Genomic DNA, 23669 nt, shown 5'->3' with positions numbered 1-23669 from the left:
GATTAAAAAACAGGAATCAAACGGGTGGAATAATTTTTAATAATTTTAGGTTATTTAGGAAGAAACTTTTGTTTGCACAGTTTTTTATTTATTTTAACCAGTCACTAAAAATGGGTAAACTTTTTGTTGAAAAAGAAAAATTTTAAAAATAAAATTTTTTAAGTTAATTATTTTATCATATTACTAGCTTGTACCCGCGACTTCGTTCGCGTGGAATTAATCATTTGTAATGGTGATGATAAAGCAAAGCAAGAATTTCCATTAACATACAAACTGGATAAAATTTTCTCACATTTATGTCAGCATGAGAAAAAAACAATATGGCGATATTATTATATACCTTGGTAATATTTGAGGGGTAGTTTCATCTCGTTGGAATTTGACTTTCGAAAAATCCGTTTGCCAAAAATAAGCTTTTTACGTCAGCAGTTTAAGCAGAATCGTGGTTAATCAATTACCTACCCAACTTTTTGGAACACCCTGTATGATTTTTAAAAAAAATTCAAAATATGAAAAAAATGAAATTAATTATGCGTGTACAAGCGTTTTCCCGAAAGACTAACTGTTTTTTAAATAACAAATATTGTAATGTTTGAGGGGCGTTTTCACCCTCTTGGAATTTGAGATTCGAGAAACCTCTCCTTATCGAACCTCTCCTTATCGAACACCCCACAGTCAATCCGTTTACCAAACATCAGCTTTAAACGTCAAGCAGTTTCAGCAGAATCGTGATTACTCAATGGTCATATTTTATGGAACATCCTGTATAAATTTTTAAAAAATTTTAAAATATGTAAAGCAACAACATAAAATATACCTGTTTAAGAGTTTTTCCGAAAAACTCACAGGTTTTTAAATAAAAAATATTCTAATATTTGAGTGGTGGTTTCACCCCCTTAGAATTCGAGTTTCGAAAAATCCTTTCTTATCGAACCTCTACACCCTAATATCAACCTGTATGCCAAAATTGAGCTTTTTACGTCAAGCGCTTTAAGCAATATCGTGATTAATCAATGGCCAGATTTTTCGAAACACCCTGTATACATTTTTAAAAAATCTTAAAATATGTAAAAAACAAAATAAAATATACGTGTTTAAGCTTTTTTTCGGAAACTTGACCGTTTTTTAAATAAAAAATATTGCAATATTTAAGGGGTGGTTTCACCCCCTTAGAACTGAAATTTCGAAAAATCCGTTCTTATCGAACGTCTACACCCTAGAATCAACCTGTATGCCCAAATTGAGCTTCTTACGTTGAGTGGTTTGAGCAGGATCGTGATTAATCACTTAAGGATTTTATATATTAGTATAGATTATTCTTGAGAGGGTATTTAGGACCTTTGTGCTCTTTCTATACAGTCTTAGCAATATGAACTTTCATTCATAAAATTAAAAAATATGTTTATACTATGTGATCCGTATAAGACAAACCTAATTTTATATAAATTCGAAAACAGAAAAAATGCCAAGAAAGAACGGATAAAATATTGGCGATAAACAGACTGATCAATTTTGCATGATTATAAGCCTTTTACTATAATCATAGATACGGCCAGTCTAGCATTAAACGTAATAAGTTTTCGATGAAGTCGAGGTTAAAAAAACGTTATTCCGACCGACACGAACGTCTGGAACATTAAAATAATTTCATCATAGAGGTATAATCAGTAATAAACCTTTGAATTTTAATTAGAGAATTTTCGGGAACTGTGCGCGGCGAAATGTAAATTTTTAAACGATTTTGGGCCATAAAACAATTTAAATTCGATCGTTACCTAACGCCGATTATTTTTTTACAAAGACTTTTTGCGACCGGTTTGGCTTTCGGTAGATTTTGAAAGCGGAATGACTTAGGGATGTCTAGAAATATCGATGATTTTTTCGACGTTTTAATCGATATCTGTACCGTAGTAGCAAACTATGTTAAGTCCAAAACTGTATATTTGTGATAGTAAATGATACTTTAAAAAATGTCTATACCTATGTGATGTGGGGGATTCATCTCCCCAAAAAAATCCTATATGGGTTTTTCGCTACTGCAAGAAAATCTACAATATAAAATATTTATTTTATATAAACACTTCTGCGTTAATCCCAAGCGGAAACTACTTGTCAGAAGTTAGCTTTAAAGATATACAAATTTGCCTAACGAACAAAAAAAATGCTTAACGTTTCGGAAAGTTTATCTCTTTCCGTCGTCGGAAGAAGAATAAAGAAAAAAACTATTTAAATTCAACTATTCGAGAACACTTTAGTTTTTTTAAAACAGATACGTCTACAAAAACCGTTGACGTTCTGTTAAAATGACATTATATCCAAGTTAAACTTCAAAATTAACAATTACTACCAGATAACAATTACTTACTAAGGTAAAACCAAAAAGCCCAAACTTTCTGTATGACTATCTTTAATTATTACATATGTTATGTTTATTTATGTTATGTTTGTTTTTTATTTTAAAGAAATGAGAAAATGAAGAGCCAAGTCCAATGCTACTTTCAATTGAGTCGTTTCAGCCGGATCATCATCGTCTGAAACGCAGACAGGAGGACAGACGTATCGACGCATCAGCGAAAAAGAAAGCAAAGGGTTGCCACTTAGGCACGTGCCACCGGCAGGCACACGTGCCATCGTCACGGCGATACAGTCGCCGTCTCTTCGTTGGAGGCCTCTTCTTTTTTATTTCTTTTTTTCTCGTTCTTTTCCTTTCGTCAGCCTTTCTCCACGCGTAAAAAGTGCACCGTATGCCTTTCTTTATAATTCACTGTCAATGTCGACATTTTTTTATACATTTTGTTTCAATTTTGCTTTAAGAGGATCTAAGTTGTTACCTATGCTTTAGGTTTAATCATTCGGGTGATATTATTAACTGAATTAATTTATTATCTCCTTTTACGGCTACTAACTACTGTCAGTTCAGTTTGCAGGTTAGTTTTTAGCTCAAACCAGCATCTGTGTAAACATCCCTATATACCAAATGCTGCACCTCCAAAATTGATTTGCAGCATTTACTATATACTTACTGCTCTACCGTAAGATTTACAAATTGAGCAACCATACAGAGTTACTGTTTAGACAACAACATTGAAAATAACAAAATAAATTATTTAGTGGTCTTTTTAGAAGAAAGGGGATGTTTAACTATGTGGAATGTAAGGAAATATTATCTAGTTTGAGAAAAAAATACACATCTTCAATTACATTCCCTCAAGCCATTCAAAATCACTTACAAACAGTCATCGAAATATTAGAGCAGAAATACAAAGAATCTCTGATATATTAAGATTTTTTCTTGAAAAAGATCTTTGGTATTACTGGACGTCTTGTCAAAGAAGAAGTAATAACTATTCTGTGGTCTTCTTGAACTTACTGAATATACCACAAGGAGTCTGATGGCCAGTGTAATTATAAATTATAAGCCGGATATTAAAGAAGTAGGAGACAGTATATACAATATAAAGGATATAATATATGTATTTGGGACAATTAACATACAGCTCGGGATCTCTACTAGCAGAAATCAACAGAATAATTAAGTTGGCATGGAGTACTAATGGAAGAAACTCAATCATATTCAAATCTAGAATACCACTTTATCTAAAGAAGAAAACATTCGACCAATAAACAAAATATATGCGAAACCTGGACACTTAAAACGGACATTATAAGGAAACTGCAGGTAGGACAACGCTCAATGGAATGAAATATGCGGGGAATAACCAAGGAAGACCGTAAGAGAATAGAGTGGATCCACAGTGTCATCCACAGAATCAAATCCCCCCAGTGAGTGGTGATGGGCAGGATACCTTGCAAGAAGGACGGAGAACAAATGGACCACAAAAATTACAGCATGTTACCCACGAGAAATTAAGAGGCCTAAAAGAAGACCAAACCTGAGCTGGGATCATGATATTATTAACAGAGATAGCTTGGGCCCACATAGCCAACAATAGACAACAATGGGCCCAACTACATAGAGAGTATCTAAATATGTGAGGGAGGCTACACCATAATTGGAAATGGTTGAATAAGCTCTAAAGGAATATAAAGTATACTCTGTTTTTTTTCTCAGGTAAGATTTCGACAGACGATGACAGAAGAAAAGCAGATGACGTCCCATACCAATCTATTTATTTTACTAAAAAAAGTTTCTAATAATTTTTAAGTTATCTATGGATGGGTTTAAATATAAATCCGTCATGCGTCGTGTCTTGTTGTTTTAACCAGTTTTATTGGTTTATTTAAAAAATGACAGATCGTCTTTTAATTTTATTGGTTTGACGGAAAGATGAACAATAAACGGACGCCGATGCGTATGAACTCGCCTTTAGATTTTTGTCATTTTTGACGCTTGACAAAGTCTTGCCAAATTATAGGTTATAATTTTGTGTCAACTTTTGTTAAATACCCTGCGTTTTGGAAGATGATGCATTTTGATTCGTATTATTACGTGTGTTTTGTGTCTTTTGAAGTCAAATGGAGGAAAAATCGAGTGAAAATTAACTGTAGACCCAGAGCACAGTTTATGGTTGATACTCGCTGCCCAGGCAGAAAGTCTTATACACCAATGAAGTTGTCATCGTTAAAGTTTGTATACCTACCATTTCGTCGTAGATAAGTGCCATCTCGTATATGGTAGAAGGATCAAACTAAACACATACTAAAAACTGGAGTAGCTGTAAAATATCGACATCACACGATAGGTAAATAATGGATTTTAGTACTGCAGAAAAAGAATGTCAAAAGGTACTGGTTTAAAAAAATTAAGATTAAAGTTAATTAATCAACCTTTAAGGTATAAAATTTGGTAGGTGTTATTATTAATAAAATAGTTTGTTTTATTTACCTATGTTGTTTTATTTATTCCTGTGGAATATTACAAATTTGTATTTGTACATAAGTTATATTGATAAATATAATCATAAAATGCGGGTAGTTTCATAAAGCTTGAAAAAGTAATAAAAAAAGTTCTTTTATATTTTTTGGTATGTAGTGTCTTGTTCTTGTTTGTTTTATATTAACACATACCGTTTTTATTAAATAAAATAACTCGATTACATTTTTTCAGTTTTATACAGTTTTTTTCACAATATTTTGAAGTAATCACTTGTCATCCACGAGAAATTAAGAGGCCTAAAAGAAGACCAAACTTGAGCTGGGACCATGATATTATTAACAGAGATAGCTTGGGCCCACATAGCCAACAATAGACAACAATGGGCCCAACTACATAGAGAGTATCTAAATATGTGAGGGAGGCTACACCATAATTGGAAATGGTTGAATAAGCTCTAAAGGAATATAAAGTATAGGTGACTTTCTCCTATTTTGATCCAAAGTATCTGTTGTATAACTGTTGTATTTATAAACTTTTTCAATAAAAAATCTTTAGTCTATACTCTTTAAATTATATAAATATACGATAGGTATAAAATAACGAAAAATCTATAATATTATATAACATTTTATAATTCTCCACATTTTGTAAACCCCATTCAAGTATTTTAAACATAAGCCCTATTTCGCCTATATTAAGCGACAGTTGTTCTGCCGCACATGTTGTTTTTGGAAATACAATAATGTTTCCGCTTCTACAGTTACGAGTTTTATATCGGATTCCCTTTCGGAAAACACAAAAGCTCATCCACCTCGTTTGCCACGGAATTGAGCTATTTTTAATCAAATTTGAAACGAATAAAATCGGTTAGAATTACTTGCCTTTTTTACATACGAAAACACGAACATTTCTGAAATTGCTAATGGAGTTATTTTGATTTTTTGAAAATCAAAATACTCCTTTTGATTTTTTAATTCTCCATCTGGCAAAGCAAAAATATACAAGGTGTTCTATTTAAGAAAAAAATGATTTTATATTTCAAAAAGTTTTATATTTCAAAAGTCCACGATTCTGCTTAAACTGCTTGACGTAAAAAGCTTATTTCTAACAAATGGATTTTTCGAAAGTCAAATTCCAACGAGATGAAACTACCCCTCAAATATTAACAAGTTATATAATAATATCGCCATATTGTTTTTTGTCATGCTGACATAAATGTGAGAAAATTTTACCCAGTTTGTATGTTAATGGAAATTCTTGCTTTGCTTTATCATCACCATTACAAATGATTAATTCGACGCGAACAAAGTCGCGGGTATACACTAGTACCTAATATACTTTTGATTTCAGAACATTTCTTGTATTTTTAATAATTTTTTAAAAAAAAGCTGAAATCACTTCTTTATTTATTTATAATATCTCTGAAACTATCAAAACAGATTTAATAATATCTTAGGATTATGTAAAGTGGAAAGGAAGCCAAAAATGGAATAATATAAAGGGATAATGAGAGGCTAACACAGAGGTATTTTTATGTTCCATTTAAAAAAAATCATCCCGATCCACACATATTTTTTTGAGCCACCCTGTAGAAGTTGAAATATTTTCCTGAAATACTTCCTAGTATGTAATTCAGTTTGGCACTTATACACAATTCCTAAGTTTTTTATTATAGGAGCTAAAGATGTCCGACGAACTGTTGCCGGATTCGTAGAAAAAACTTTGAAACGCGGCAAGCCCTAATTGCGGCAGATTTTTGATAGGCACCCTGTAAAAAGTGAATTCTCCTATTCATAAATATACGTAAAAATTAGGTCTTGATTAAAAGTACAATGAGCGTAACAATCTGAGACTATTATTTGGTGCTAAATTTGAGCATGACGATAGTATGTGATCAATATCAATAACAAACCCCCCTCTTTCAAGAAACAGATTTCCAGATACCAGCCAAGCCACTGATTCTTGTAATCGATACATGAGTCATTTAGGAATCGATGGAATTTTCCGTGTAACACTTTTGTAGCTGCCCATTGGTTTGACTTCTCTTCATTAGTTAGAGCAGTTACACGCTTCCGAGTACAGTACGTCTGTCCGTTCTGTAGCTACGGGGTATCCGTGGGAGGGGAAACGATATTCTCTCGAGGGTTTTCGTAAAAAATGAGACGACGCATCCCATCAATAAAAATTCGACAAATTTGCAAGTGGCCAATAAACTGAGTGGGCGGAGCGATTTGCGGTGACGTACTCGTCAAGTCGACGTATAAAATATATTGCTGTTTATTTAAATGTTTTTTGTCCGCATTCCTTTCATAGACACAGATCCAGCAGACGTACTGTATACACGCTTCCTAAGGTTTAATGGTGTAAAGTTAGTATCTGCTGCAATTATTGATTTGTGGATATCTGTATCAATTTGATTTTGGCCCCATATGCGTACTACGTCCATTATTCTTCTACCTCCTTCGTATCTTGGCAATGTTACTCTTTCAGTGACCGATCTAGAGTGATGCATCCTTATGTTATTAATTTAACACTTATGATTATATTAATGGCTTCGAGATCAGTTAGCGTCCACCGTACTGTACTTATCTAATTATTATTAGTATTTCATTATTACCAACTCTTAACATTTAAACCAGTCCTCATTAAAATTTGAAAAAAAAAACATAAAACTTAGAGCCAGAAATATTTTCGGAATTGTACAAAGGTTCGACTAAAAAAAGATCGAAAAATATCTGAAATTAAAATCTTTTTCTACCTGAGCAAAGCAGGTCTTACCTTTTCTTTCCTTCTCTTGATCCCCCATTAATTTAATGTAAAAATGTACCATTCGAAAATAAAATACGGACATTTATCATGATTTTAGGACAAGGGCTACAATTATGTAGCAGATTTCATATCCTAGGATAAGATACTTAAAACTGGCCCGGACTATGATTTTTTACTGCATTTTTTTTTATTTCTCAAGAGTGCTAAACATTAGAGAATGATTAGTGAATTATTATTAAAAAAAAAAATAGAAAGAAATTATGGTGTAGCCTCCCTCACATATTTAGATACGCTTTGTATGTTGGGCCCATTGTTGTCTATTATATTGGCTATACGGACCCAAGTTATCCTTGCTAATTTCCTAATACCATGGTCCCATTTCAAGATTGGTCTTTTCTAGGTCTCTTGATTCCTCTTAGGTACCATGCTGTAATTTTTGTGGTCCATCTGATGTCTGTCCGTCTTGCGAGGTGTCCTGCCCATTGCGACTTGAGAAATTTGACTCTGTGGATGGCATACTTGGGTGTTTTTTCGTATCCACTCTATCATTTTGCGGTCCTTCTTGGTTATTCCCAGCATATTTCGTTCTGCAGCAGTTTCCTTATGATATTCGTTTTAAGTGTCCAGGTTTTGCATGCATAGGTCACCGATGGGTAGTACACATTAAAGATAACTGGTGGTCACAAAAAGCAAATCAGATTCAAGAGTACGCCGCGCATCACGACTATCGTAAATTCTTCGAGTCTGTAAAAGAAGTATACGGCCCAACTAAGACCGTAAGCTGCCCAATCAAGGCACAAAACGGTGAACTTCTAAAAGAGGAAGAGCCAATCAGAAATCGCTGGAAAGAGCATTACAGCCATATCCTTAACCAAGACAACATTCCCAACATGCAAGCACTAAACACAATACCTCAGTATAAACAGCATCGATGTATTAGATATCCCAATAATGGAACAGGAAATAAATGCCTCCATAAAACAACTAAAAAACAACAAATCGGCTGGTTGCGACGCGATTCCAGCGGAAATCTATAAGTGTGCAAGTAAAGAACTTATTGGTCATCTTAAGGCTCTGTTCGATGTCATATGGGAAAGCGGAGAGGTATCTCAGGACGTTTGCAACGCGAAAGTGAATATATTTAAGAACAAAGGAAGAAGGAAGTGCATCAGATTGCGGAAACTACCGAGGAATTTCACTATACTGGTTATCGGAGGAAAAGTTCTCGCAAAAAAGATGTCAAACCGCCTTCATCCACATATAGAAAAAATCCTCCCAGAATCGCAAACGGGCTTTCGCACCACCAACCACGGTACCGTTGATTCCATATTATCCGTCCGCCAACTACAGGAAAAAGTAAAGGAACAGCAGAGTAAACTTTATGTTGCATTCATCGACCTCACGAACAGAGATGCACTTTGGGCAATTATGCAAAAGTTTGGAGTGCCCAACAAATTTCTTACTATATGTAAAAGCCTCCATAACAACAAGTCGAGAGTGTCACATCATGGATCACTGAGCAATCCCTTCCTGACAAATACAGGAGTTAGGCAGGGATGTGGCCCTAGCTCCTCTCCTATTCAACATATTCATGGCAGTGCTCTCTATTATAGTGGACAGCAAATTGCAGGAAAGAGGAATGGGTGTAAGATACAGGTATGACGGCGGTCTGTTCAACATAAAAAGACTCAGGGCAAAAACACGTATGAAATTCATCACAGAACTCCAATACGCTACTGCGATCTAGTTGCAAATACGTTACAACAATTACAGGAAATGCTGAACACATATACCTGGGCATACGAGACTTTGGGCCTTAAACTGAACATCGATAAAATTAAAATCATGTACACTCCTCTGGAAAATCATAACAGCGCTATAAAAATCGGAGAAGAACTATGGGAATATGTATCGGAATTTAATTACCTCGGCAGTTTGATTTCGGAAAAGGCAAATATCGACTCTAAAATTCAGAACAGAATCAGCAGCGCCTCAAGAGCGTTCCGGAAATTAAAAGAGAGGGTTTTCTACAATCATGACTTGTGCACAAAAACGAAACTTGCAGTGTATTGAGCAGTAATAATTCCCACCATGTTATATGGAAGCCAAACCTGGATGCCGTACCGCCGGCACAAGAGCGCATTAAACAAGTTGCAACAGAAGACACCTTAAACAACTGTTAAGAATCAAATGGTACCACCATGTCTGGTGGTACAATAAGTATGCAGCATCAGTGGGAGGAAGCAGCGCACAATAGAACGCAATGGAGAAGAATTGTAAATTCAGTTAATAACGACAACCAAAAAGTAAAGAGGCAACAAAGTAACGAGATGTTTGAATGTCGGGAGTGCGGAAGAGAGATAACATCACGTATTGGGCTTTTCAGTCACAGAAAAGCCTATAACAGGAAACGCCTTGCGTAACCATCTTCTGATGCGTGTCAAATACTCGTCAGCGAGTAATGGCAGTAAGTAAGTAATTAGAATGTAATTTTCTTTATTTCTTGAAAATGAAATATAAGAACGGTTTCTAAAAATATTTTGCGGAACAAAAAAATTAAATGAAAAATTCTTTCAAAACGTTTCAATCTGAAAAAAAATCCTCTTAAATGTTTATAGTCCGTGCCTGTGCAGGGTAGCATTCGACTGACCAAGGGTTGCGTCGTCGGAGTGTCAGAAGGCATTGTAAGCGAAATTAACCTTTGGAATGAAAGGTGGTTGAGATGAATCGACCACTCCCACGAAAATTGGACTCGATATTTCGAACATTGCAACCCGGCGGGGGGCGAGTTTCAAGACAACAGGTACAAAAAGAAATCACCCTGATGGACGAGGTTGAACTATACCTTACGTGATAGGAAGAAAGTATTGGATAAAAATGTTTTAATATAATATGTAATGTGTTTTTCGCAAAAAATTATTCAACCAAATAAAATTTATTTAAAAATTAATTTTCTGTGGTAGACATTTTCAATTAGTAGAAAAAGTTATCAAACTTTTAACTTTTCTACTAATTATACTTCAAAATTTGCGAGAAATGTCATTTTGGCCTTTGATTATCTTCCATCAAGAGAAATTGTGGTTAGAAATCGTTTTATAAGCTAAATAGTAGGCTTTCTCAATGGATACAAATACAACTGACTAACGCAAGCTGTTGCTAGGATATTCTATTAATTTTAATTGTGTTTATTAAACATTGTGGATGATCGTAAACTAAAAAGTATAAAGTGTAATTGAAACCACTAATTTATTCCACGAATTGCTAGGTTCTGAATGAACTTTTTTCTACAAATCGAAAATTACTACCACTAATTTTGGCGTTCTGAATGCTTACATTAAAATTCGAGGAATAAACTCCTACACTAATTGAAACTACTAATTTCGAGGTTCCGAATGAAGCTTATATCGAAAGTATTTTAACTCATCCAGAGCTATCCAGACACAATTTATTCCTTAACATCCTGTTTTTATTTAGAGAATTTCCAGATAAACCCTACTCATAAATCCAGAAAACAGAATAGACCCTACGCACATACAATATATACTTCGCAAAGCCCATTTCTGCCTTGTAGTCTCCCATTTCCCTCGCATTTTCGCTATTTTCCATTTCCTCAGGTTGTTTTTTATGCATGGCATGTCACCGGCCGAAAAAAAACTCCGGACCGTTAAAACAGAAACGGGCACAAGATGGGATTTCATAAAAATGAAAATTCGCGATGTCCGTCCTGAATCTTGACCAGCGCCAGGGTTGGGCGTGTAGCAAATTATGATATTATTACAAAATTTACTACAGAAAATATTTTTTTAGAAATAAATACATTTTTTAAAAACATTATATAATATCTAGTTTATTTTTAGCCGACCATACCAACAGGTATGGTGTATAGGCTATTATAAGATCGGCAAAAAAAAGTTTTTTAATTTCACTCAAAATGAGTTATTTGGGTCATAAATGACCTAAATACAAAATATTTTCATGGTGTCTGTCTGTCTGTCTGTCTGCCTGTCCGTCTGCCCGTCTGTAACACGATAACTCAAAAACCGCACGGAAAGAAATGAAACAGAAAATATCGCTAGAAAATTGTAGCATTATTATTGTATTGTCGATTCATATAATTGCAATTATTGTTACTTAGTTTGTTAAAAAATTCACGTTAGCTTATAGCAATGAATTCTATATATTTGCAGCCAAGAACATGCAGCAACCAATGCGAAACAAAATAGACAAAGTTACCAAATGAGTGTACTACAAAAGTTTGTAGTAAATTTTGCTTGTGATTGGAGCTGTAATAATTAAATTAATTAAAATTTGTGAGCGATATTGCTATTGATTGCAATAGATATTAGCAGTCTGTTGTCATTAAATAGACCTTATTTTGCAGCAACGGCAGAAATACTTGCGATAATATAGACCTCGAAAGAAATATTACTGTTCGGTCTTTTTGTCATTTAAATAAGGCGCGAACAACGACAGCGCCTCTGCCGACAAGAAGTCAAACGAGGGCCTACGTGACCAGTGACGAAAGAAGAGTCAGCTGTTGACGACCATCTTAGATATATTGTATCGTAAATCTAATTGTTAAAACTAAAACTTTGTATTTTACAATAAATAAAAGTTATTCAAAAATTCAAACCATCTTAAAATATTTTTGTTGCAAATTGTACTCGGCAACATATTCGTAAACATTGGTCCTTCGAGCCGGATAGAAGATCAGAAAGAAAAAAAAATTCGAGACAATCCAGTTTCCAGGCAATCCGAAGATGAAATCTATACAATCAATCAATACTTTTAAATCAAAGTAAGATCAGTCCTTTATCCTAATATCCTTTATTATCGATTTTTACACACAGAAAAAACAACAAGGTATTTTCAACAATAGTCTTATTATTGAGAGCAAACCCATTCATAGAAACATAGTACAGTTAGCAAAAATATTACAATCATTTTAGTTTAAATATAGACATATTGTATTACAAAAATACTGTGGGACATGAGAATCTGGCTATTAGTTTTTGGTGGGGGTGGAGGGTTGGTAAGGGGGTATGGGAGGTGGTTAAAAATTTTAAAAAATCGTAACTCCAAAATTACAGTAGCTAGCGAAACGCGGTTTTCAATTTAAGATTAGGAATAATATTTGCAACAAAATTTGTAACATCAAAATCAGTCAAAGTCGCAGTTTTTGAGATAAAAAAAATTGGAAAAATTCCTTTACTTGAGAACTGCCTACCAACTTTTTATTAACATATCTTAGTATGGGCGGCTATACGTGCCTCCCGGCGCCAATTTCTTTGAGTTCATTTTAATGTTAATATCGCAGTTTGAACAATTCAATAAGGTAATTGATGGAAAAACTTCATTTTCAGTAGTCTTTGAATTTTCTTTTTTTTTTTTGCTCGTGGAGTTTAGTCTTGATACGTAAAATGAATTAATACGAAAAACGTAATTAATGGACGTTTTCTAATGTAATAAAAAAATTACGTTTACCCATCCTTGGCCACACTTTTCCAATAATAAACCGAACGAAAAGAAATACGGTTGTCCTCCCGAATATCGTTTTATTGCCCGATCTCCAATAACCGCGTAAGCTTTCGATTTTATTGCTAAAACAACTTTCGTATTAAATTATTTAAGGGCCGGGGTATTGTCTGCTCTGGTGGCCCTTTGCTGTCATCTGGTCCGAAATAAGGGAGAGCGAGTGAAGCGATGAATATTGATCAAGTCCGATATTGAACTTTTTGCCAGAGTCCGAAGCTGTTTCTGTTTTCATCGGTTTAGAGCCGTTTGGGCGAAAGAAACTTTTAGATTTATCTATTAGGGTTTCAAAATTAAATTAAAATTGTATTTAGAATAAATATAAGTTTGTCTTTTATTTTTGTCGTATACCGGGTGGTTGTCGTATACGTCGTTGGAAACATACGATATCAAATGCACATTTTGAACTGTCCAAATATTGACAATATATGCACATTTTGAACTGTCCATAATATTGACAAATTAAACAATGCATAACCAAGCAACTGTCAATATACCTTAAGTTGTGAACCTTTTTAGTGTGAGCGTTTCCAAATAATTTATGAAGTAACGTCAATATTTCGATGAAAATTGGTGTCTGGGAGTTTTTTGACATGAGAAATTTGATTTTAATGTCAATATGACTCCTATTTGTAGGGGGCGCCACCTACATGTATTTTAATGGTTTTGAAGAATAATAACTTTTCGTCCGTACCTGTATAAAACTACTGAGTAAAAAATATAAATTTTCGTGACTTTTCACGTAAAAAATGTCTCTTGGTAAAAATCGCTACGAGCAACCGTTCTCAAGATATTTAGACTGAAAATAGTCAATACATGTCATTATTGACAAAAAAATTGCCAAACCAAACACGTTGAGTAGATAGTTATTTGACTGAAATAATAAATTTGGGAAATTTTTATTTTTTTAAATTAATCATATTTTTTGCGAAAAAATGATGATAAAACAGTTTTTGTTGAGCTTTTGGTTGAAAGCCTTCTGTTTTTCGTATTATTTTGTTCGGCTGTTAGTTTCTTTTGGGTTTTAAATTTATATTCGCGTTAATTATTTTTGTAACAAAATGTATTAAACTTAAACAGTATTACACGCGATATATTTTCTTTACTGAAGGGGATGAAATTTTGACAGGCATTAGCTTTAGTTGTTTTCAGCAGCAAAAGTCTCCCATTTCTCAGTACTGCACACTAAGTGAAATACCATTGACACTTGATATGGACACATTAGTTTTAGCAAAGTTTACAGAACATATACATATACTCTGTAACCTTTGATTTTAGTACTTAAGCACTTAAGTACGTAATACTTTTAATGACGCCCGATAAACTGCTTCTATTTGAAATTTATGTTTAGTAGTACGTTATAATGACGCTATTTCTGTGAAATAATCTGTTGATGTTGGTACTACTTTTAAATTGTCGGTAGTTGGAACCACCATACAATGGAACTAACAATGGTTATTTTAGAACATGAAGTATCGTATTTAAAGATATATTTAAGCAAAATTGACTCTATTAATATACAGGGTGATCCGAACTGTATTCCGGTAACTTCGGCAGCATATTCTGCAGATAAAAATAAGTAAAAAAGTTCGCATAAATGTATGTCCTAAAATGTGTAGTTTTTGAGATACAGAGTGTAGAAGTTTCATTCTTGTTTCGATTTTTTCCAAATAATTTATGAAGTAACGTCAATATGTGGATGAAAATTGGTGTATGGGTATTTTTTGACATGAGAAATTCGATTTTGATGTCAATATGACTTCTACCTGTAGAGGGCACCACCTACATATTTTTAACTGGTCTGAAGAGTAAATATATAACTTTTCGTCCGTACCTGTATAAAACTACAGAGTAAAGATATCCTAAGGCAATACTAGAGAGCCCTAGCCAAACAAGGTATTGATAGACCTTATATTATAGAAACTCTCGCCAATATATAACAGAAGCCAAAGCAAAAGTAATGATATATAAAACAACTCCTTTCTACCAGACTTCGCAATGTACCAGGGGCCAGCTTTGCAAATACCTTCATTCACCTTACACCTTCATTCACCTTACATCTCGGGACGAGCATGTACCTAAGAAGGGGGCAGTGTTGCCAACTGGCAAAAAAGTACGACAGAGAGACACGATATCCCCAAAGCTGTGTTCACAGCAACACTAGAAGAAATCTTCTGTCAACTGGACTGGACCAACAAAGGATTAAAAATAGATGGAGAATATCTTAACAATCTAAGATTCGCTGATGACATAGTCCTAATAGCTAATAGTCCTGAAGAACTACAAGCACAAATTAACGAACTAAATACAGCCAGCAATAAAGTAGGTCTCAACATGAATTTAGCAAAAACTAAAGTAATTTACAACAAACTAGTAGACAGAGAAGACATTCTAATAAATAACACAACACTGGAAATAGTAGAAGAATATTTTGTTTAGTTTGGGACAGAACTAATACACCAGCTCGGGATCTCTACTACCAGAAATCAACAGAAGAATTAAGTTAGCATGGAGTACTTACGGAAGAAACTCTCTCACTTTATCTAAAGAAGAATTATATTGACTTAAAATCACGTCTCTAACACACGAAATACGCATTCCAAAAATTAATCTCTTACCTTAGAAAGAGAGAAAAAATCAACGTATATAAAGGTATTTCAAAAGGAGATATCAGGGGACCTGCATTGCATTATTTTTTTCCTCCCTTCAAATCGTTAAGAATCAAATTCTTTTTTCATACTCTGCCCGGGTACCTTGTCTTTTCTACCTGACTTTGTATCAATTATTCGTGAGCTTTTTGGTTAGATGGTGGTGCCATGGACGTAGGCGTTGGCGGATATATTAATTAACAACATTTTTTCTTCATATATGGTTGTTTTTAAAGAGTACCTAATATTTATAACAATGATTCTTTTCTTCAGAAATCATTAGATAAAAATATTAATAGTTCTTTTATGTGTTCAAATTTTTTCAGTGAATTTTACTTTCTATATTATCGTTTTCTTGGTAGTCATATAGCAAAATTAAATTGATGTTAGAAATGCTCCTATTTCATTCAATATATCGATAATAATATAAAAAAAATTTCATAGCAACTGTTAAAATTGCCTTGTATCTATCAAAAATAGTAGATAAAATAGTACTTTAACTGCAAGGGTAGATTAAATGATACTTTAACAGCGAGGATAGGTTAAAAACTTTATTTCTTCTCGCACGTTTTTTAATTGCTTCCATTTTCGAAAAATTTTATATTCCTTTTCATAAGTTATTCGGGATTTAAATGGAAGTAGTTTGGATATGGCGTTTGTCGCCTCAGCCTGAATATCTGTTGGTAATTTAGGGTAAAGTCGCCCATATTGAACCGGCTCCCAAATTGAACCATTAATATTTTGTTAAGACGCGATTCAACTAGCGACATCTATAAGTGTAACCCTTAAAGAGCATAAATGGCTGAGCTAAGTTCGCCTGTAGCACGCGGAAAAAGATTTATACTTGTGTCATCTTGGGCAACGAAAGGTATTCGTTAAAGTAGGAGTAATAATTTGTGCTCTTACCTAAGCGGATTTAACGACACCAAACAAAGGTAGGGAAATACTGATTATTGTATAAAATAGAGTCAAATTTGCGGCATTTTTGATACCATTGGTAGTTTGATTCACGATAATACGTTTGCAATTTTTAGGGTATATATCAGTCAATATTGGGTTGCTTAGATTGAACCAAGAAGAGTATCCCAATTTAAACCGAGGTTCAATTTGGGAAACCATGGTACTAATGCTACAAAGAATCCTCAGGAAACCATCTGGCCACTCAACACCAATAAAACAACTAAATCTGGATTCATCTGTGGCTTCCACTTCTTCCAGTTTTCTTTCCGTCAGCTTACAAGATATCACTCCCTTGCCAATTCCTGAAAAAGAAAATTTCAGCAAGCTGTGCAAATTACCAGTACCCCTTATAAAGCATCTCTTGAAGAAACAGCGGAAAAGCGGAAACCGAAAAAAGTGCCATTGAAAGAGCTGCAGTCGGTATCAAGGTCCAAAGTTCCTAAGCCAGAAAAGACGACAATTATTGGTGAATGATTGTGTAAGGAGTGTAAGCAAACAGAACGCAAAGCTATGATTCAATACATGCGATGCAAAACCTGGTTTCATTGCGAATGTGTCGGTGTCAACTTAAAGAAAAAAATATTCTTTTGTATTCGACCAATGTGTACTACCAGTCATGACCTATGCATGCGAAACCTGGACACTTAAAACGGACATTATAAGGAAACTGCAGGTCGCACAACGCTCAGTAGAATGAAATATGCTGGGAATAACCAAGAAACACCGTAAAAGAAAAATAATAGAGTGGATACGAAAAAAAGACCCATGTAATAGATGTCATTCGCAGAGTCAAATCCCTCAAATGGCAATGGGCAAGACACCTGGCAAGAAGAACGAACAACAGATGGACCACAAAAATTACAGCATGGTATCCACGAGGAATTAAGAGACCTAGAAGAAGACCGAACCTGAGATGGGACCATGATATTAAGAAATTAGCAGGGATATCTTGGGCCCGCATAGCCAACAATAGACAACAATGGGCCCAACTACAAAGAGAGTACCTAAATATGTGAGGGAGGCTACACCATAGTTGGAAATGGTTGAATAAGCTGAAAATGATGACGATGATATAAAAAAATGGCCAGAGTGAATTGCTGACGATAATTAATAATTTATTTTACTCAATATAAAAATATTTAGCACGCCAATGGTCCGATATGGTACATAGGTTGATGTGCAGGTAAATGCAATGACAGGGTGCAGCCAAAATGCAAGCAGTGCAACATTCCCCACTTTGAACCTTTTTCGATCTCGATAAAAGGTACATTTAGAGGAATGTTTATTTTTTTTTGGTGGCCTTTCATTGAAAATGTTCTCTGTATAAAAAGTAATTACGTCTATGTATGTTTGACCATCTGTATTATTTTTTATAAAAAAAAATGTCAAAATTGAGGGAAGCTTGAAGAGAAAATCATAATGTTGAGGAAATAATATTGTTTATGTATTAAGATTTTTAATTTGTACTTCTATACAGGGTGTTTTTCAAAAGTGGCTCATCCCTCTATTTTTTTTTAATTTTTCAGACAAAAAAAATGAGATCTGGTATTTAATTTTATACAGTTTTTTTCATACTGTTTTGAAGTAATCATTTGTCACTAAAATTTGAAATAGAATAATTTCCTGCTATGCGTTCCAATTGTACCAACTTATTACTTTGTAAAATAAATTAAACTACTTTGAAATTATTATATATTACACGGCTATTAAGCTATTTTGTACACTTCGCTCTAAAAAAGGTTCTAAAAAGGACAATGTTCGACTGCAAGGTCTGCTAGTAAACGTTTTTAAGCTTAAATTTATATCACAATACTATTTATTTAAACCAAAAATTCGTAATACATAACTAAAGTGTCAAAACGAAAGACCATGTGAGGAAATAATAAATAAATGCGGCAACTTGACATTTTTTACAGCAGAGCTACCACCTGAATCCACAGTGCGAAATTTAAATTCTAGTTAGTCAGCCCGGCGCCGAATATGTCCATGGTTGGCAACAATGAATTTAAAAATCGCGCCCTCGATTACGTAACTAAAAGTTTAGTTAATATCAAATATATAAAAATATTACAACACAAAATGTCCTTTGAACTATCATTTCGGTCCTATTATTACCAAAAATAATTTTAAATACTTAAGTAATTAACTGGTATTTAATTAGAACATCTTAATGACGAAAAAATCTTAATTACCCACGAAAATATTAAAATACTTGTTAATTAATAAAACTGGTATGTATTTTTCAATATTATTCGTTGTGTTCAAATGATTTAGCAGAAAAAAACCGAAATGTCTTTAACCCAACCGGTTTTAAAGGCATTTTTCAAAAATAAACAGGATAATGATATAATTTATACCAAAAAATGTTGTTTAAACGTAACTAAGCATTAATATTAATGATCAAAGACCATTTCATGTTTTTTAAATATTAATTAAAGATTATTTTTTAATACAGTTGCATGCAGGTTTTGATTAGAGTTTCGTAATTTTTCCTTCCTTTAAATTTAAACCTATGTTGCCATATTATCCAGATATTCCTTCAAAAATAATCTAGATTCTTAAATGTTCGAATTAAAGAACATAAAAATAATTTAAGAGATGGCGATTTTGGCAAGTTTTGGGTTCGTTTAAGGACTATTAGAGCTACAATTTAAAAATAATTTTACAAGATACAGAGTGTCCCAAATAAGTAAAAAATATTTAGTTGTATTTTTTTAGATAGAACACCCTGTATTTTATTTTATTTTTAGATTCTACGATTGAAATAAAGGTAAATTTTGTTAAGGTTTATCACACTTAAACCTTACCGGTTTTAAAATATTTTCAATTTTGTGAAATTGCAGTAAAACTTATAAGGCTTTATTTTTCCAAGGGCATCAAAGTTTTTAATACTAAATATTTACTGAAGATTATTTATTGATCAAATATTGTGTTGCAATAATAAAAATTATACTACCTTATACAGAGTGTCCAAAAATTTATATTTAATAATTACTAGGAATAACTTGTTTAATTTAAATGGGACACCCTGTGTATTTTACGTGAGTGAGATGCACAATTTAATTGTCTATCGAATTGTATTATACCATTTTTTTACCAATCTCTTAAAATTTTCGTAGAAAATGCATTTTCTGATAATTTAGACCTCATTAATCACTATACCTATGGAATATTGACATTTTAGATTTTTTTAAAGCAACATATGTACATGTACAGGGTGGGTCAAATTCGACGCTTTTAAATGGAAACACCCTTTTCTATAGGAGATAGACGAAAACTAATATCGGTGTCTGGAGTTCAATTTTTGTCAAAAACATGATGGTGAAAACCGCATATCGATATCTGTTACCGTTTCGGAGTTACGGGGTGTTTTCAAAAATATGCATTTTTAACAAATCGCTGTAACTTTTTGCTATGAAAAATTTTGTATTTTTATAAAAAACATTTCCAAAGCACCTTTTACGTAGAATTTAATGGTTTAAGTATATATTTTTTTAAAATTAATAATTTAAGAATTATCAACAGAAAATTTGATTTATTATATGAGACACCCTGTATATTTTTAATTTATTGAAAATAATTTAAAATTACCTTTCCAAAAATATAACACACTTGATATTTTGCTCGATTCCTCTTCGAGATATAGAGTATATAAAAATTCGCCCGCTTTAAATAAGTAGGCTTTGAACAGCACCGGCTGTATATGCAAAAAAATCTAGCTGTGAGAATCAGTTAAAACGAAAATAATATTTGCTATGAGAGATGCAGAATTTTATAACAATTTAAAATATATTAAGACATGAGATTTTGATACAGGTGTTCGACATATCGACCGTCTTCTGTTATGGACAGACGGGGCCGTTTTTGAACATTTCTCGCGGAATTCATTAACTCAGTGGGGGTGAAAGATACCCTCTCATAACTGCTAAGTATTTCTAATTCTTGTCTAGATTATACGGAAGAATAAGGAACCTTTATTCTTCAGCAAATATATCCATAGGATTAGATCCATGGGCACTAAGTCAGGCGGCCTCGACGGCCAACGGCTGATGGTGTCTTGCTTGGCTATTCAAATATTCTTGAAATTGGCTACAAAAATTTGCTGATAACTTCAGCGTTCTGAGGCGGTGCGTCGTCTTGCTGGAAAAATATGTTTTCGAGTTCCATTAAGGGCATATCATCAATAAGGGGTCCAAAGCCTACTAGTTAAAAGTGGCGAACTTTTAAATATTCTGTATTTCGAAGGGAATTATAACAAAATATCAAGTGTGCTATATTTTTGAAAGGTAATTTTAAATTATTTTCAGTTAATTAAAAATATAGAGGGTGTCCCAAATAAAAATCAATTTTTCTGTTGATAACTCTTAAATTCTTAATTTTAAAAAATTATACTCAAACAATTAAATTCTACGTAAAAAGGTGCTTTGGAAATGTTTTCATAGAAATACAAAATTTTCCATAGCAAAAAGGTTACAGCGATTTGTTAAAAATGCACATTTTTGAAAAACACCCCGTAACTCCGAAACGGTAACAGATATTGATGTGCGGTTTTCACAATCATGTTTTTGATGAAAATTGAGCTCCAGACACCGATATTAGTTTTCGTCTATCTCCTATAGAAAAGGGTGTTTCCATTTAAAAGCGTCGAATTTGACTCACCCTGTACAGGTGGTAAAAATAATAATATTGCTAGCCCATTTGTTTACAAAAAGAAAATTATTTAAACCTTTGTAAAAGAGTATACCAATTATAAATATACCACCATTATTTCCGCTCAAAAATTAGTTAATTACATACTTAATTGTTTTAATTAATAAATTATTTTAAATAAGTATGGATTTGACTCAGAAATCAATATAATAATAAGTTATAAAAATGAACGTCTCTGTTATAAATAAGCATTCGTCAAAAAATGAAATAAAATTTATAAGGTGTTACTTTTTACCACACTGTCTAATACACATACAAAATTCAGTTTTTTAATATGTATTTGGAGCAATTATTATTAATCAACGCAAACAGTCAATTAATGTAGCTTGAATACTGAGATCATATTAACTGGTCGTCTTCAACAAAAAAATATTTAAGTTTTAAATATTTTAAGTTTTATTTATTATTAGTACCTGTACTCTTTGAAAATTTGTTACATCTTTAAAAATAATCTAAAATGTCAATATTCCATGTGTATAGTGATAAATGAGGTCTAAATTATAAGAAAATTAATAAACTTGAAGAGATAGATAAGAAATAGTTTAATTTGATAGACAATTAAATTGTGCATCTGATTCTCCTAAAATATATAGGGTGTTCCATTTAAATTAAACAAGTTATTGCCGTTTAAAGCTAGTAATTATTTAATATAAATTTTTAGACACTCTGTATAAGGTAGTATTTTGTTTATTATTCCTACACAATATCTAATCAATAAATAAACTTCAGTAAATATTTAGTATTAAAAACTTTGATACCCTTGGAGAAATGAAGCCTTAAAATTTTTACTGCTATTGCATAAAATTGAAAATATTTCAAAAACGATAAGGTTTAAGTGTGATAAACCATAATCAAATTTAACTTTATTTCAATCGTAGAATCTAAAAATAGAATAGTATACAGGGTGTTCCTTTTTAAAAAATACAACTATAATAATTTTTACTTATTTGGGACATTCTGTATCTTGTAAAAATATTTTTAAATTGTAGCTCTGATAGTCCTTCAACGAACCCAAAACTTACAATTTGCAAAGCTAATCGTTTAGCTACAATACTTCGTGTCGTATGTGGTGAACAACCCTGTAGAAAGTTTGAAGCTTTTTGGGTTTCCCTCGTTCAGTAAATTGTTATCAATATTATACAGGGTGTCCCAGAAATAAGTGCAAGTATTTTAAGGGGTGGTAGATCTCGATAAAAGAAACATATTTTCTCTTTATCGTTTTTGAAATAAGTCCAAAGTAACGGAGTTAGGTATTTTACTTTTTTATTTCCAAAAAAAATGATTTTTTGCTAAAATTTTGAGAACCACTGAATCTTTTCCGGATTTTCTTTCTGGTAAATTTAATCTAATACCTATGTTGCCATATTATCATGAAATTATATTTTTTAACTAAAAACTAAAAAAAATTGAAACATTTTTCAAAAAATTTGGAATTTTCAAAATTTTTTTTTCGCGAAACAAACCTCACAGGCGTGTTTCTGGGGTTGAAATATACTACCAGTTAAAATACTTGCACTTATTTCTGGGACACCTTGTATAGAATTGTAATCATAGCTAGTAGGTACCTGTGCACCAAAATGCGTGGTCAGTACTCCCGTCTCTTCAGCTGCGTTGGTACGTAACCGCGAAGACATGGCCCTTCTAGACCATGGTGTTTCTTATTTTCCCACACCTCCCATCGTCAGTTTTAAGGTTATGTCGCCACAAATTCACCGATCGACACGAACAACAAACATACTTCCCCGAAAAAACTTGTCCCGGTCTCTCAATATCACTACCCACTACATTTTCCAACCCTGTTTCTTTACATGATGAGATTCTATGGTTTTCCGTCACTGACAATAGCTACATTATCGATATTTTATACTGGAATTGTGTCTAATTGAAGTTTCCGAATAGTCTGGAAGGTTTACACTGTATTTTTTCGAGTTTTTTCCGAATTTTCAACACACAAAATATGATGAAAACGTCAATCGACGGCCCGCTCGACTACTAGCGTCTGCATCCCACTAGTCTTCTCGGGCACCCAACAATGTTGCCAAGTTGTAGTAGGATGTTCTGTTATAATCTAATGTTTACAAGATACTTATTTAAAATTTGATTAAAAATTAAATTCAAATATTTTTTTTATGAAAATATAAGATACTTTAAAAAAAACTTTTGATAAGCTACTATACTCTGTTTTTTTTTCTCAGGTAAGATTTCGACAGACG

At 33.0% G+C, this 23669-nt stretch overlaps 1 protein-coding gene across 1 annotated transcript in view; it reads right to left on the bottom strand.

Moving 5' to 3' along the window:
• LOC115881099 overlaps positions 1-23431 on the bottom strand; it is a 71658-nt gene extending 48227 nt beyond the window's left edge. Inside the window, exon 1 of the mRNA XM_030898474.1 lies at positions 23022-23431. Coding sequence (XP_030754334.1) covers positions 23022-23090 — 69 coding nt within the window. The 5' untranslated portion in view covers positions 23091-23431. The remainder of the gene's footprint in view (positions 1-23021) is intronic.
• Between the last annotated feature and the right edge of the window lie 238 nt (positions 23432-23669).

This window comes from Sitophilus oryzae, unplaced genomic scaffold, assembly GCF_002938485.1.
Source record: "Sitophilus oryzae breed Bouriz unplaced genomic scaffold, Soryzae_2.0 scaffold_1107_pilon_pilon, whole genome shotgun sequence".
NCBI lineage: Eukaryota > Metazoa > Arthropoda > Insecta > Coleoptera > Curculionidae > Sitophilus > Sitophilus oryzae.
The sequence above is the reverse complement of the archived record's forward strand: the minus strand, read 5'-3'. Positions and strand labels throughout refer to the sequence as shown.